We start from the raw sequence: 13,986 nt of genomic DNA on the forward strand, positions 1-13,986 counted from the left end.
GTAAGTAGATAGATAGATAGATAGATAGATAGATAGATAGATAGATAGATAGATAGATAAAATGAGTGCATCTCTTTGGGGTAGTACCGCCCTCTAGGGGGCATTTGGAATATGGGGGTGGTTGATGTGGGTTGACACATAGGGACCCACAGCCTACAGTAGGCAGGACCTGGAATCAGAGATGCCACACAGCCTGCAATACCAGGGATGGTCCCACACAAGTCTTACAAGACTTTTGATCATCCTGCCAACATTCACACTGGGGACAAACCTGTTTAAAATGATCAAAGCCAAGTGCTCACTTCGGCAGCACATATACTAAAATGATCAGAGCCAAGAACCTAGATGTTTAACACACATAGTCCTTTCCCCATAATTTAAAAATACACTGAATTTTCAAGGACTGTGGCCAACCTATTAATTGAAGGAAGGCTGATTTTGTTTAGACTGAGGGTTGTTTGCCACTTTGGAAGATCCCATCACCAACTGCAACCCTGTCCATACGGCATTTAATTCACCAAATCCACACGGCTGGGTCAGGATGCCAATAGGGGCCCCTGCATTAATGAAGTCACAAGCAACTGCCACCTTTATTATGAGTCCTTAGGGCTGTGCCTGAGCATTTACACACTGAAATAAAGATTATTATGCTGTATTATTTTCCTTTTATTTTCTCCTTCATATTAAAGTTAGGGCATTATGGATTTGGGGGATGATTATGAGTAGAGGGATGTAATATTGTATATAAATTTCAGTGAGCCAGATAGGGTTGAAGGTATTCATTTAATCAGCTCTGCACTGTAATATTAGGAGATTCAGAAAAGCTCACAGTCAACAGTCTCAGGATTCATGAGAACTGCAGGGATGAAAGCTTCTCATCTGTAAGATATCACACAATGCCTTGGAATAAGTCAGACCTGGTACCAAATCCAGTCTCTGTCACTGGCCATCTGCATGATAAACCTCTCTACTCTGTCTTTATCTGTAGAATGGGTATTACTAAGTACCTGGTGCATAGGAGCACTTAGTAATTACTACAGTAAACTTGTTGTGTCCCTGAGGATGTAACTTCCTCTCTCTGAGCCTCAGTTTTCTGCTCTGAATGATGGGAATGAATATCCTGAATCCAGGGAGGCCTGGGTGACTCAGCAGTTGAATGTCTGCCTTTGGCTCAGGGTGTGATCCAGGGTCCTAGGATTGAGTCCTGCATTAGGCTCCCCATGGAGAGCCTGCTTCTCCCTCTGCCTATGTCTCTACCTCTCTTCTGTGTCTCTCATGAATAAATTAATTAAATCTTTTTTTTAAATCCTGAATCCAGATTCAGAGCCAGGTCATTTCCTATTGTTGGATATTTACTGTTCTAACTGTTTGTTTTTTTTTTCTTTAGTTTTTATTTATTTATGATAGTCTGAGAGAGGGAGAGAGGTAGAGAGAGGCAGAGAGAGAAGCAGGCTCGATGCACCGGGAGCCCGACGTGGGATTCGATCCCGGGTCTCCAGAATCACGCCCCGGGCCAAAGGCAGGCGCCAAACCGCTGCGCCACCCAGGGATCCCTGTTCTAACTGTTTGAAACCAAAACCAACAGCGAGCCAGAGAAATTGCCTGGAAAGATGCAGAAATAACCTGTTGGGGAAAACACAGCCTCTAAGTATCACCCCACAGATAAGATACTCATTACAAAGGAAAGCTGTACCTTTACAACAAAGAGACCTGCTGGACACTAGCTCTTATGGGCCAAAGTGCATCCACCTGCAATTTATATGTTGAAGCCCTAAACCTCAGTACCTCAGAATATGATTGTATTTGGAGACAGTCTTTAAAGAGGTGATTGAAGGGTGCCTCAGTGGCTCAGTGGTTGAGCATCTGCCTTTGGCTTAGGTCATGATCCCGGGGTCCAGGGATGAATTCTACATCAGGCTCTTCGTAGGGGGCCTGCTTCTCCCTCTGCCTATGTCTCTGCCTCTCTCTGTGTCTCTCATGAATAAATAAAATAAAATCTTTTAAAAATATTTTTTAAAAAATAAAGAGGTGATTGAATTAATGAGGCCATTAGGATGGGCTCTGTTCCAATATGCCCTGTGTCCTTATAAGAAGAGGTAATTTGGACATGCAAGGAGACACCAGACAAGTGAGGGCACAGCAACAACAAGGCTGTCTGCAAGCCAAGGAGACCTCAGAGGAAATAAAATCTGTTGGCATCCTGGCCTTGGACTTCTAGCTTCTAGAGCTGTAAGACAATACATTTCTGTTGTCCAAGCCACCCAGTCTGTGGTAGGCAGTTATGGCAGCCCAAGCAGACTAACATACCACCTTAACCACAGGATGTAACTCGACATCATAGAGTAGGACAAACGGCCACCCCATGTCTCCTGATGTGAGACACCAAGAAGGCCACACTATCACCACTGGGGTGTTCCCCGAGACACACAATCTGATCTCACCAAGAAACAGTCATCAAACAGAATGCAGGACGTTCGACAATTTCTCATATCCTCCGCCCGTGTCCACATGTCCAAACACATGTCAAAAGTCAGAAACTAACACAGGTCAAAAGACACTAAAGATACCCATCTTCTTTTGTCCGGGCTACTACAAGATACCATGAACCAGATGGCATGTAAGTAACAGCCATTTATTTCTCACAGTTCTGGAGTTTGGAAGTTGAGATGAAGGTGCCAGCGTGGCGGGGCTCTGGTGAAGGCTGCCTTCCTGCTGTGTCGTCCTCGCCCTGGGGAAGGGGCTCAAGAGCTCTCTGGAGTCTTTTTTATAAAATCATCCATCCCAGTCATGAGAGCTCTGCCCTTATAACCTCAGTGCTTTCAAAGGGCCCTACTTTCTGATGCTATCACCCTGGGGGCGAGGATTACAACGTATGAATTTTAGGGGAACACACACATTCAGGCCATAGCAAGACCTGCCAACTAAATGCAGCATAGGATCCTGGACTGAATATTAAATAAGTAAACAAGAAGAATAGCTCTCAAGAGTACTAGGGGAGTGGGGGGAGCATACCTGGCTGGTTCAATCTGTGGAACATGCGACTCTCAATCTTGGGGTTGTGAGTTCAAGCCCCATGCTGGGTGTACAGATTACTTAAAAATAAAATGTTTAAAGAAAAAAAAGGGGAACGCCTAGGTGGCTCAGTGATTGAGCATCTGCCTTTGGCTCAGGTCATGATCCTGGGGTGTTGAGATCGAGTCCCACATCAGGCTCCCTGCAGGGAGCCTGCTTCTCCCTCTGCCTGTGTCTCTGCTTCCCTCTCTGTGTCTCTCATGAATAAATAAATAAAATCTTTTTAAAAAAAGAATATTTGGGGGATAATTAGAATATAAACTTAATATCTGATAATATCCTTGGAGGAATATTAAGTTTCTAGAGTGTGGTGATGGGTAATAGGATTATATTGCTCCTACATTGTAGGAAAACATCCTTGTTCTTGAGGGACATACATCAAAATGTTCTGGGTGAGGAATCATCATATCTCCAACCGACTTTCAAATCTCCCTCTATAAATGTCTATATAAAGGGAGAGAAAGACCGAAAGTAAATAGGCAACAGGCATGTTCACTGCACTATTCCTATCTATTGTGTGTTTTAAATTTTTCAAAAGAAAAAGATGGAACATAAAGTTGAAAAAAAAAACCTGTCAACTGGAAAACTAAATGAAATCCTTAAAGATGAATAAGGGGCTACAAAATGTATCACAGTTGCCCCATTCCTGAAAATCCAGTGATGGAATATACATTTCAAAGCAAACCATTCTTTTGACCAGGATGTTCTACCCTGAGTGCTGCTTTGGTCACAATGTCTGGAGCCAAATCAAATAACAACTACCTTGTTGCATACAGGGAGCCTCACTGCTGGTGCTGGGCCACTTTCCTGGTTTCCTCATAGTATCCTGTGGGAGCAGGAACTCCAGCCTCATTTTACAGATGACAAAACTGAGGCCAGCAGAAGCACTGGACCAGCATCAACTATTCACACAGCTGGTTAATACTAAAACCCATGTCTTTCTGACTCTAACATCCATCTTTATAAGCAGTATGTTGACTGCTTCCTGCAGGAAGAATGGGGTTGTTCTGCTTCGGACCATGAGGGTAGGGAGGTCAGGGAAGGCTTCCCAGAGGTGGGCTGAGGCCTCATGGATGAATACAAGATGACCAGGCTGCATGATGAAATACACTCCAGGTAGGAGGAACAGCATAAGCAAAGGCCCAGTGGCTGGTGGGTGGTGAGTGAGGAGGGGCTGGGTGAGAACTGGCAGCAGGAGTCAGAGAGGGAGAGCCTTAGAGGTGCAAGGAAGAGCTTCCTCCTGGGCTTCCTCCTGAGGGCACTAGACAGCCAAGAGAGGATTCTGAGCAGGGGAGAAGAGCTGATGTGTAACTTAACAGGGCCCCTCCAGCCACCTTGTGGAGGAGAAATTTAGAGGACCCTGGGAGCTGATGACCAGGGAGGAGGCCAGACGCCAGCCAGGGAGCAGCTTGGGCCAGAACCTGGGGCTAGTGGAATCACTGGTACACAATTCAGACTCAATACACACTTCGGCAAAGATCCAGAAGCACATAAAGGCTCTGTATTGGGGAGGCGTAAGGAAGCAGGCCTCTCAGACACCAGCTAGGAGAAACAGTCATGGGTACAACGCTCGCAGAGGACAATTTGGCAATATCTATCAAATTACCTTTGACCAGCAATTCCACTTCCAGAAGTTATTTGTGTGACATGAAGGAAATAATAGATGAACAGAGTCGTTCTCTACAGTTTTGCTCAAAGTAGGAGATGGCAAACAACATAAATACCCACCAATAGAGGACCTACACAGTGAATGAGCACCCACCCATGCAACGCCATTCAATGGTAGAGAATGGGACAGCTTTAGACAGGCTAAGGTTAGCTGAGCTCCAAGATACATTCTCTCTCTCTCTCTCTCTTTTTTTTTTTTAAGTTTTAAATTTTAGGTTTTTGTTTGTTTTTAGTTAAGTTTTTCTTTAGTTTTAGGGTTTTGTTGTTGTTGTTGTTGTTGTTTTTAGTTTAATCTTGGGAGGGACACCTGGGTTGCTCAGCGGTTGAGCATCTGCCTTTGGCTCAGGTCATGATCTCGGGGTCCCAGGATTGAGTCCCACATTGGGCTCCCTGTATGGATCCTGCTTCTCCCTCTGTCTATATCTCTGCCTCTCTCTCTGTGTCTCTCATAAATGAATAAATAAAATCTTTAAAAAAATCTTAAGTCATCTCTACACCAAATGTGGGGCTCAGACTCACAACTTTGAGATCAAGACTTGCATGTTCTACAGACTGAGGTCAGGTGCCCCTTCAAGATACATGCTTAAAAGCAGCCCAGGTGGCTCAGCGGTTTAGCACCGCCTTCGGCCTGGGGTGTGATCCTGGAGACCCGGGTTCATGTCCCAAATTGGGCTCCCTGCATGGATCCTGCTTCTCCCTCTCCCTCTGCCTGTGCCTCTGCCTCTCTCTGTGTGTCTCTCATGATTAAATAAATAAAATCTTTAAAAAAAAGATACATTCTTAGGCAAAAAAGACCACTGTGCAGAACAGTATGTACATTATACTCCTCTCTATGTACAAAGGGGGGGTTGTACATACACATGTACATATTTGCCTGTATAATCATAAACTACTCCCAGAAAGATACACGAAATATTGATAAGAATGGTCGCCTCTGGGGGCAACTGGCTGGCACAGTCGGTTGAACATATGACTCTTGGTTTTGGCTCAGGTCCTCTCAGGGTGATGAGATCAAGCCCCACATTGGGCTCTGTACTCAATGGGGAGTTTGCCCCTCACACCCCTCACTCTGTGCACACGCACACATTATCTCCCTCAAATAAATAAATAAATCTTACCTTATCCCTTCAGTTCTCCCCCAACCAAAAAAGGTCATGACTTTTATTTATGTTTTTCCTTCCAGAGCTTCTATATGCACATACCAGCAAGTACAAATATAGAACCTTATTTTTCCCTCTTTTCAACACAAAATGTATAATCCCCTACGAAGGGTTCTGTGCCTCAATATTTTTTTGGCTTATTAACATATCTTGGAGATGGTTCCACATCGGTACCTAGGGGATGGCTTCATTTTAAAATCTTTCTGTGTGAACCGTATGTGTTTATATTTATCGGCACACACACACACACATACACACACACAAATACGTGTCATGGCTGCGTAGGATTCCAATGTGTAGATAGACGTTCACCAGTGTCTTGCTGATGAACTCTGCAGTTTCCAATTCTTTACACAACAAGGCTTCAAGGGATAACCTTGCACATCCCTCTTTCCGCCCAGAGGCTGGCATATCTTTATCCTCAATTTCCTAGAAGCGGAATGGCTAGGCCTGTAAGTCATGATGATAAGAATCCTAACACCAGCAATACCAGCAGATCGACTCTCCTGAGCACATACATGTTAGAGGCCCTTGGCTCATGTAATGAACTCATCCACACTTCCCAGTAATAATAATAATGTATATAATATTATATATTGTATATAATAATATATATAATAATGTATATATTATTATTATCCCATTTTGTAGAAAAGGAAACTGAGGCACAGAGGGACTGAATAACCAGCCCAAGGCTGCGTAGCTAGTAAATGGCAGAACAGGGATTCAAACCTGGCCACTCTAATGATTAGGGCCTCCCTTGTGGGCCTGGAGGCAATGAGAATTTTGATCAATACGGCCAACTGCCCGGAAGGAGGCCTTTCTTGGCATGTCCTTTAGAATGCGGGGCCAGGGGTTAGTAGTATCCGCTCCAACAACAGCAACGGCAGTAATAATAACCACCATAAAACACGATAAACGCAAGCGCACGAATGAATCTCGGGCGCGGTGAAGTGCGAGACCCCCGCCCCGGGCCCCACCTCGATGGCGGGCAGCGTCTTGCTTGCCTCCGTGCTGCTCTCCCCCAGGATGCTGCCGGCCGAGCGGCCCTCGCACTCGTAGCGGAAGCGCATGCCGCGCTGCTTGGGCTGCTCGGTGATGACCAGGTGCGGCCGCGGCCCTGGGCCCGGGGCCTGGGGCATGACCCGGCCCAGGTGGCAGCCCCAGGGCGGCGGCGTGGCCGGGGGCGGGGGCGCCGGGGGGCCCAGGGTGACGGTGCTCAGGGAGGCCGCCCCGCGGGACACGAGGCGCGGCAGCCCTTCGCCCGGGCCCAGCTGCGCCCCCTCCAGGCCGAAGCCATTCTCCTTGATGTACTCGTCGATGATCTCTGTGGGGAGAAGCAGAAATTTGGGGTGACGCTGATTATAGAAGGAAAGGCCTGATGACCAGCCCGCCCACCTGTGCCGCCGGCCTTGCCCCCTCCATTCATTTCTTCAAGACATTTACCTTGTGGGCCGAGCCTGGGTGGGGGGGAGGGGGACAGGCGGCTCGCTCTGAACCCTCAAAAAGCCCCTTCCCTCCTTGCAAACAGCTCCCGGGTTCTTGAAGCCAGAAACCTGGGGGTGGGCCTCGTTTCTCCTTCTGCACCCTCATGTCCACTCCCCTCCCTAACAGCACCTGAATTCATGTCTCCATCGCCTCTCACCTGGATAAAGGTAGGGCCAGGTAACAGGTGTCCCTGCCTCCATCTCGCCCCTTTTAATAATAAGAATAGCTTGTGGGAGCAGTTCTCACCTCAGAAAGCAGCACCACCATCCACCAAGTGCTCAAGCTGGAAGCCTGCACATCTTTGTTAATTGCTCACGATTCCACATCTGTTCCCCATCCTTGAACTTCTGCCTCTTTCCTCGAATACAGATTTACACTCCCACCACTTCTCCCCACACCCTTGCCTCCATCCTGGTCCACCCTGACCGTCCCCCCTCTGAACCACTGCTCCTGTTCCCCCACAAGCAGCCAGAGGTAGCTTATGTCACACCCTGTCCCCACTCTGCTCAGAGGCCTCCCATGGCTCCCATCTCCCTTAAGGGTCAAAGACAACATCTTTCCCATATAACACCCCCCTCAAACTATTCAGTCAGAAAACAAACAAACAAACACAAGCCCACACCCCCGAGCCCTTCCTCGGAGCCTTGCATGTACTGGCCCCTGTTGTCCTGGGCCTTCCACCTCCCACCACTGCCACCCCCCTCCCTCCACTCCAGTCTCTTTTCTGTTGCTCCCAGCAAGCCTCGTCCTCTTTGGGGTGTTGTGCTTGCTCGCCATCTGCCTATTCCATGCTTCCCTCCATTCAGTACACACTGGCTCCCCATCCTTCCAGTCTCAGCTCAAATGTCACCTCTCCTTGTCCTACTGTCTCTCCCACTAAAGTGTCAGCTCCAGGAGGGTAGGGGCCTTGTTTGGTTCATGGCTGAATACCCGGTGTCTAGAACAGTGCCTGGCACACGGTGGGTGCTCAGTACAGTTCACCAAAAGAATTAAGGATGCTCATAGTAATAGTAACACTAAACGCAGCTGATGTGAGGAATCTTTTCTAAGTATCAAGTAGGGCTATTACTTTGGGAATGTGATGGTTAAAAATCCCCAAGAAGGGCATCTGGGTGGCTCAGTAGTTAAGGGTTTGCCTTTGGCTCAAGTTGTGATCCTAGGGTCCTGGGATCCAGTCCTGTATCAGGCTCCCTGCAAGGAGCCTGCTTCTCCCTCTGCCTGTATCTCTGCCTCTCTCTGTGTGTCTCTCATGAGTAAATAAATAAAACACTTTAAGAAAATAAAATAATAAAATTCTCCAATAGTCCCGGAAGTCACACTGTGACCCTCCCCCCTGCCCAACAGCAAGGAAGGCCCAGATCCCACACTGTGAGCACTTGGGACTCCTCGGCCTCCCCCCCAAAGCCTGCCCTGTGATACTTACCTAATTCATCTGTGGAAGGAAGAGAAAGAGAAAGAGAAAGGTGAGGTCCAGAAACTAGTCAAGGCTTTCATCTTTTAAGACAGATTCCCCAACCCCATCCCTGCCTGGAACCCTCCCCCTTTCCCCTTTCCTCCATTCTGGGAAACTGGGCTCTGACTCCCTGGGGTGCTAAACTCCAGCCCCTATCTCACTCTTTTGGGCTACCCTCCCTTCAGCTCCCAATATTGGGGTCCCAGGATTAGGGTACCCTCAACTGCCTTCTAAAAAATATTTAGACCAGGAATTACAAAGTATCACTGGGGATCCACGAAAGCCAAGGGTCTTATCACTAGGAAAAAATTATACTTCCCATATTCTAAAATGTGGGAGTGTTCTCTCCCTAAAGCCCATCATAGGACCCAAGGGGTCACTGGCTGGTATCTGAAGATCCAAAGAAGCTAATCCTTCACCTTCAAGCAATCGGCTGCTCTGCATCCCAGGCCCAGTCTCTTAGCTGTGCTCACCCACCACCCCAGATTTGCCCCCTGAGGGTGCTCATAACAGTAATGCTGGGGAAGCCCCCTCATCACCTCCTCAGGAAAGGTCAGTCCTAAAAGGGGTCATGGAGGAATCGAAACAAACCTCCCGTCATTCCATAGACAGGACGAGGGGAAGGCCAGAGTGAGTAAGCAAGCCTGGGGTCACACAGCAAGGTAGGGCAGGCCAGGGCCAGCGGCCTGTGCCAGTTGCTGGCCACTGTCTGATCAACACCAGCCTGCGCCACTGCCAGACCTGTCCTCCTCCTCTACTCTCAGGGAGTGGCTCCTGGCTGCCAGACCTTTGCTCCTCGGAAAGCAGTTTTCCTGCTCCCCTTATCTCGTGTGATCTGTGAAGTCATCAGGGTAGGGAAGATACCCCCACTTGGCAGCTGGGGACACTGAGGCTGGGAGAGAAGAAAGGGACAGGCTATGGATCCCTGGCAGGGCCAAACTCCAGGCACTTCAACTTAGGCATCTGTGCTGGATAATGACGTGGGGGGACCCAGAGATGATTCGACTTTGGACCCTTGAGGAGCTCCCAGGCTGCATGGGGGAACCAAGACCAAAGCCCAGGCAGCAGTGGTCCAAGCTTTGGACTGCCTTGGTTCAAGTCCTGGCTCTGCAACTTGCTAACTGGAGATACCTGAGCCTATCACTTAACCCCTTTGTGCCTTGGTTTCTCCATCTGTAGAATGGACACAGGAATCATGCTTCATTGGGCTGCTGTAAAAATTAAATGAGCAAATACGTGGGAAGCACCTAGAACTGCCACAATAGTAGGCATTGCATAAATGCAGCTGCTGGGGATCCCTGGGTGGTGCAGCGGTTTGGCGCCTGCCTTTGGCCCAGGGCGCGATCCTGGAGACCCGGGATCGAATCCCACATCAGGCTCCCGGTGCATGGAGCCTGCTTCTCTCTCTGCCTATGTCTCTGCCTCTCTCTCTCTCTCTCTCTCTCTGTGACTATCATAAATAAAAAATAAAAAAATTAAAAAAAATGCAGCTGCTGCTCTTGGATAAAGTGTTGGGTGATCTTATTTTATGGACTTGGGTAACCAACCCACTTTCCCTCTCTAGACATCAGTTCCCCTGTCTATAAAAGGAAGAGGTTGGCAGACCTGCTTTTAGAGAATGGAGTGTAGGATCACACAGATGTTGGTTAGAATCCTCCCTGTCACTCACTGACTGTGTAGCCTTGGGCAAGTCTCTCAACCTCTCTGAGTCCTTCCCTATAAAATGAGGTCAGAGCTCTTTACTCAGGTGTGAACATGAAGATTCAGAATTACACAGGTAATTGCTTACTACTGTGCCTGACCACCCTAGCCCTTCCATAAAGCTTAGCTATAGCATTATTATATAAAAATCCCCTTTTGGGGGCACCTGGGTGGCTCAGTTGGTTGAGTCGCCAACTCTTGATTTTGGCTCAGATCATGATTCTGAGGTCCTGGGATAGAGCCCACATCGGCTCCATGCTCAGTGGGGAGTCTGCTAGAGGATTCTCTCTCTCCTCTCCCTCTGCCCTTCCCTCTGTGCACTCTCTGACTCTCAAATAAATAAATAAATCTGAAAAAAAAATCCTCTTTCAGCCAACAAACATTGGGAACTTCTCCTTATTTAGGGCTCAACACAAATAACACTCCATCCCACCCCAAACTCCCACCATCCACGGACAGCCAGGATGGGCTGCATCGGAACAGAAAACTAGCTGTCTCTCCTGCCTCAGGGCCTTAGCACAGTCTGCTCTCTGCTGAAATGCTCTTCCTCCAGTTCTTTGCATGGCTTCCTCCTCCTCCTTCAGGTCCTTGCTCAAATGTCACCTATTAGATAGGTCTTCCCTGACCACTTTATCGAAAATAGCCTCCTGGTCCCTAAGATAGCTCCAGTCGCTCGTGGTTATGTGCCTTTGTTTTATCATTTTCACAGCACTGATTAGAATTTGACAGGACTTTATGTTAAGTGACTCTTACCTGTCTCCTCCTGTAAACTGTGAGAACCTCAGAATAGGGGACACATCTATACACATGTATAGTGTATAGATGGGGCCCAGTATGTGTCTAGCCCATCAGAACGAGGGAGAGGGAATGAGCCCGTCAGAATGAATGCCTTGTCACAGCATTAGTTCTCCCATTCTTGCCCTGTTGTTAGGTATCAATGACCCCAAGACTTCTACAGAGGCTTTATCATGTTTTATAATCCACATTTAATTTATCGCATACGTGCCTGCCTCCACATCTAGGTAGGGAACCCATGAGGGCACAGTCAGGGCTGCCTCAGTCACGGCTGAGTCCCCAGCACTGCCCAGCACAGGACGAGGTACAGAACAGGCACTCAATAAATATTTATTGAAGAGATGACATCACAAATTACCCTCAACTGAAACCAAAGATCTTGGGCCAGAAAAAAACCTCAGCCTTGTTCCTGCCCAGAACTAGTGCTTGGGCAGTACCTGTCTCCAACGCCATGCCCCACCTTGCACCATTGTCCAAACTCTCAGACCTGTTAGAGAATCCACAGAGCCTCCTCCACCACAGCCTCTACCTCTAGACAGAGGCCCAGCCCCAGTCCACCGGGGCCACCGAGTCTTCACAGTAACAGGACTCAGTCCCTGCCCTCCAAATCCCAGCAGATTTAGAAGAGAGAGAGGATGTTGTCATTTAGCCATGATTCTGCAATTTCTTGGGCAGCACTGAATTTTGGACGGCAGTGGCTGAGGGACCTTCCAGACTAGTGGTTCTCAGCATCTTTTGGGAACTTGCTAAAAATGAGAACTCTTTGGGCCGATCCTAGACCTACTGAATCAGAAACTCTAAAGGGAGGCCTCAACAATCTACTTTAACAAGCTCCCTGGGTGACTCCGATGCACACAAAGGTCTAAGAACCACTGTTACAGGCTGTCTGATAATAGCGATGATAATAATAAAACCAGCTAACAACAGTTAACACTTACTGTGACTTTACTGTGTGCCAGACACTGCTTTGAAAGCCTGCCTGTATTGAATCCTCTCAATCCTCTGGCAAAGGGAGGCACTGATACTATGTCCATCGTACAGATGAGGAATACTGAGGCCCAGAGAGAGGAAGTGATGTGCAGGCATTCACACAGTGAGGGGGTGGTGGCACCGGCATGTCATTATTACCCTCTGCACTACCGTGGCCAAGCTCCCAAGAGGACTCCTCTTAGAGGGTGCTACGTGGTTAGTGTTACCTGTCCAGCTCCTAACCCCCCGGGAGGTAGGGACCCCTGGGCCCCCGTCTCAACCAGCGGGGACCAGCACAGGCGGTTAGAGGGCAGCTGAGGCGGACCTGCGCGACACCCCACACAGGGGCGTGCCCAAAGCCGCCTCCACAGGACCCTCCCCCCCCACCCGAGCGCGCGGGTGGGCCGGAACTGTGGAGGGCTGCTCACCCGTGGTCCTGGAAACGGCGAGCGAGGAGAGGTCCGTGGACCCTGCGGGGAGGGAGGCATGTCTCAGGAGGGGACGGAGACGCCGCGGGAGGGCCGGACCCCGCGCCTTCGGGTCGGGCCCCCTCACCCTGAACGCCCGCAGGGTCTGGCCTTGCTTCCCTGCCCCAACTCATCCTCCCCACCCTGCGTCACACCCAGGGTCGGGTCTGGAGGAGCCCTTCTCGGCTTCACTTAGGAAAGCCCGCGCCCGTCCTTTCTCCCAGGGTCGACCCTACCCCTTCACTTTTTCAGCGTCAGGCCGTCTCCTTCTCCCCCAGACCCTGCCACTTGGCTCCTGAACCAAGCCCCCGCCCCTCTTTCTTCTCAGAGTCAGGCCCCGCCCTTCTTTTTTCGGAACAAGCCCTCCCCCTTTTCCCTGCCAGAGTCAGGCCCCTCCCCCTTACTCGGAGTCGCCCCTCGCTTCCTTCTTGGAGTTAGGCTCCGCCCCCATCTCGCTCTCAGAGTCAGGCCCCGCCCCCCTCGGTGAGCCAGGACCCTCAGCTCCGACTCCGAGTCTGGCCACGCCCACACCCCCGCAGGAGCGGCTCCCACTCCGCCCCCTCGGAGTCAGGCCCCGCCCCTCCTTCTCGGAGTCGGGCCCCGCCTCCCCCTTTGCCTCAGGGTCAGGCCCCGCCCCCTTCTCACTCTGTAGTGGGACGCCTCCCTCTTACCTTGGGCTGGACCCCGTCACTATCCTCTGCCTCCTTCCTTCCCTCTAATACAGTTTCCCTGGGACCCTCAGCCTCGCCCCCCCAAACCCCTAGGCTCCTGTAGGAACCCGCAGACTACTCCGGGACCCCCCGAGCCCCCGCATCTCCAGTCCCTCCCCAGACTCCTCTCCTGAACCCGAGTCCCGCTTACCCAAGGCCCCCAGCTCCGGCGCAGCGGACGGTCTGGCGACGCGGCGGCTCGGCATGGCGCGACCAGTGGGGACGGACGGCCCGGAGGCCCGCGCAGATCAAAACACACGCCGGCAGGCCGGGCGGCCAGGAGGCACGGTCCCGAGGACGATCGCGGGTCGGACGAGCGGCGCAGGGGCTGGGGCCGCAGGCCGGGCTGGACGCGCGGCGCCCGGGGCTGCGGGGGGCGCCGGGCCGGGCCGGGCGGGCGGCGGGCGGGGGCGGGGCGGCGGAATTCCCCGGCGCCGCCGGCCTGCGCGCCCATTGGCCCGCACCCCGTCATGACGTCACGCTAGGGGAACGGGAAAACCCCC

General features: G+C 50.4%; 1 protein-coding gene across 1 annotated transcript in view; it reads right to left on the reverse strand.

The window, feature by feature from the left end:
• RELB (RELB proto-oncogene, NF-kB subunit) overlaps nucleotides 1-13,866 on the reverse strand; it is a 29,427-nt gene extending 15,561 nt beyond the window's left edge. Inside the window, exons 1-3 of the mRNA XM_055311058.1 lie at nucleotides 13,635-13,866; nucleotides 12,735-12,776; nucleotides 6,881-7,227 (exon numbers count right to left, since the gene is read on the reverse strand). Of these exons, the coding sequence (XP_055167033.1) occupies nucleotides 6,881-7,227; nucleotides 12,735-12,776; nucleotides 13,635-13,689 (444 nt within the window). The 5' untranslated portion in view covers nucleotides 13,690-13,866. The remainder of the gene's footprint in view (nucleotides 1-6,880; nucleotides 7,228-12,734; nucleotides 12,777-13,634) is intronic.
• Between the last annotated feature and the right edge of the window lie 120 nt (nucleotides 13,867-13,986).

The sequence above is a fragment of the Nyctereutes procyonoides genome, unplaced genomic scaffold (assembly GCF_905146905.1).
Source record: "Nyctereutes procyonoides isolate TBG_1078 unplaced genomic scaffold, NYPRO_anot_genome, whole genome shotgun sequence".
Classification (NCBI taxonomy): domain Eukaryota; kingdom Metazoa; phylum Chordata; class Mammalia; order Carnivora; family Canidae; genus Nyctereutes; species Nyctereutes procyonoides.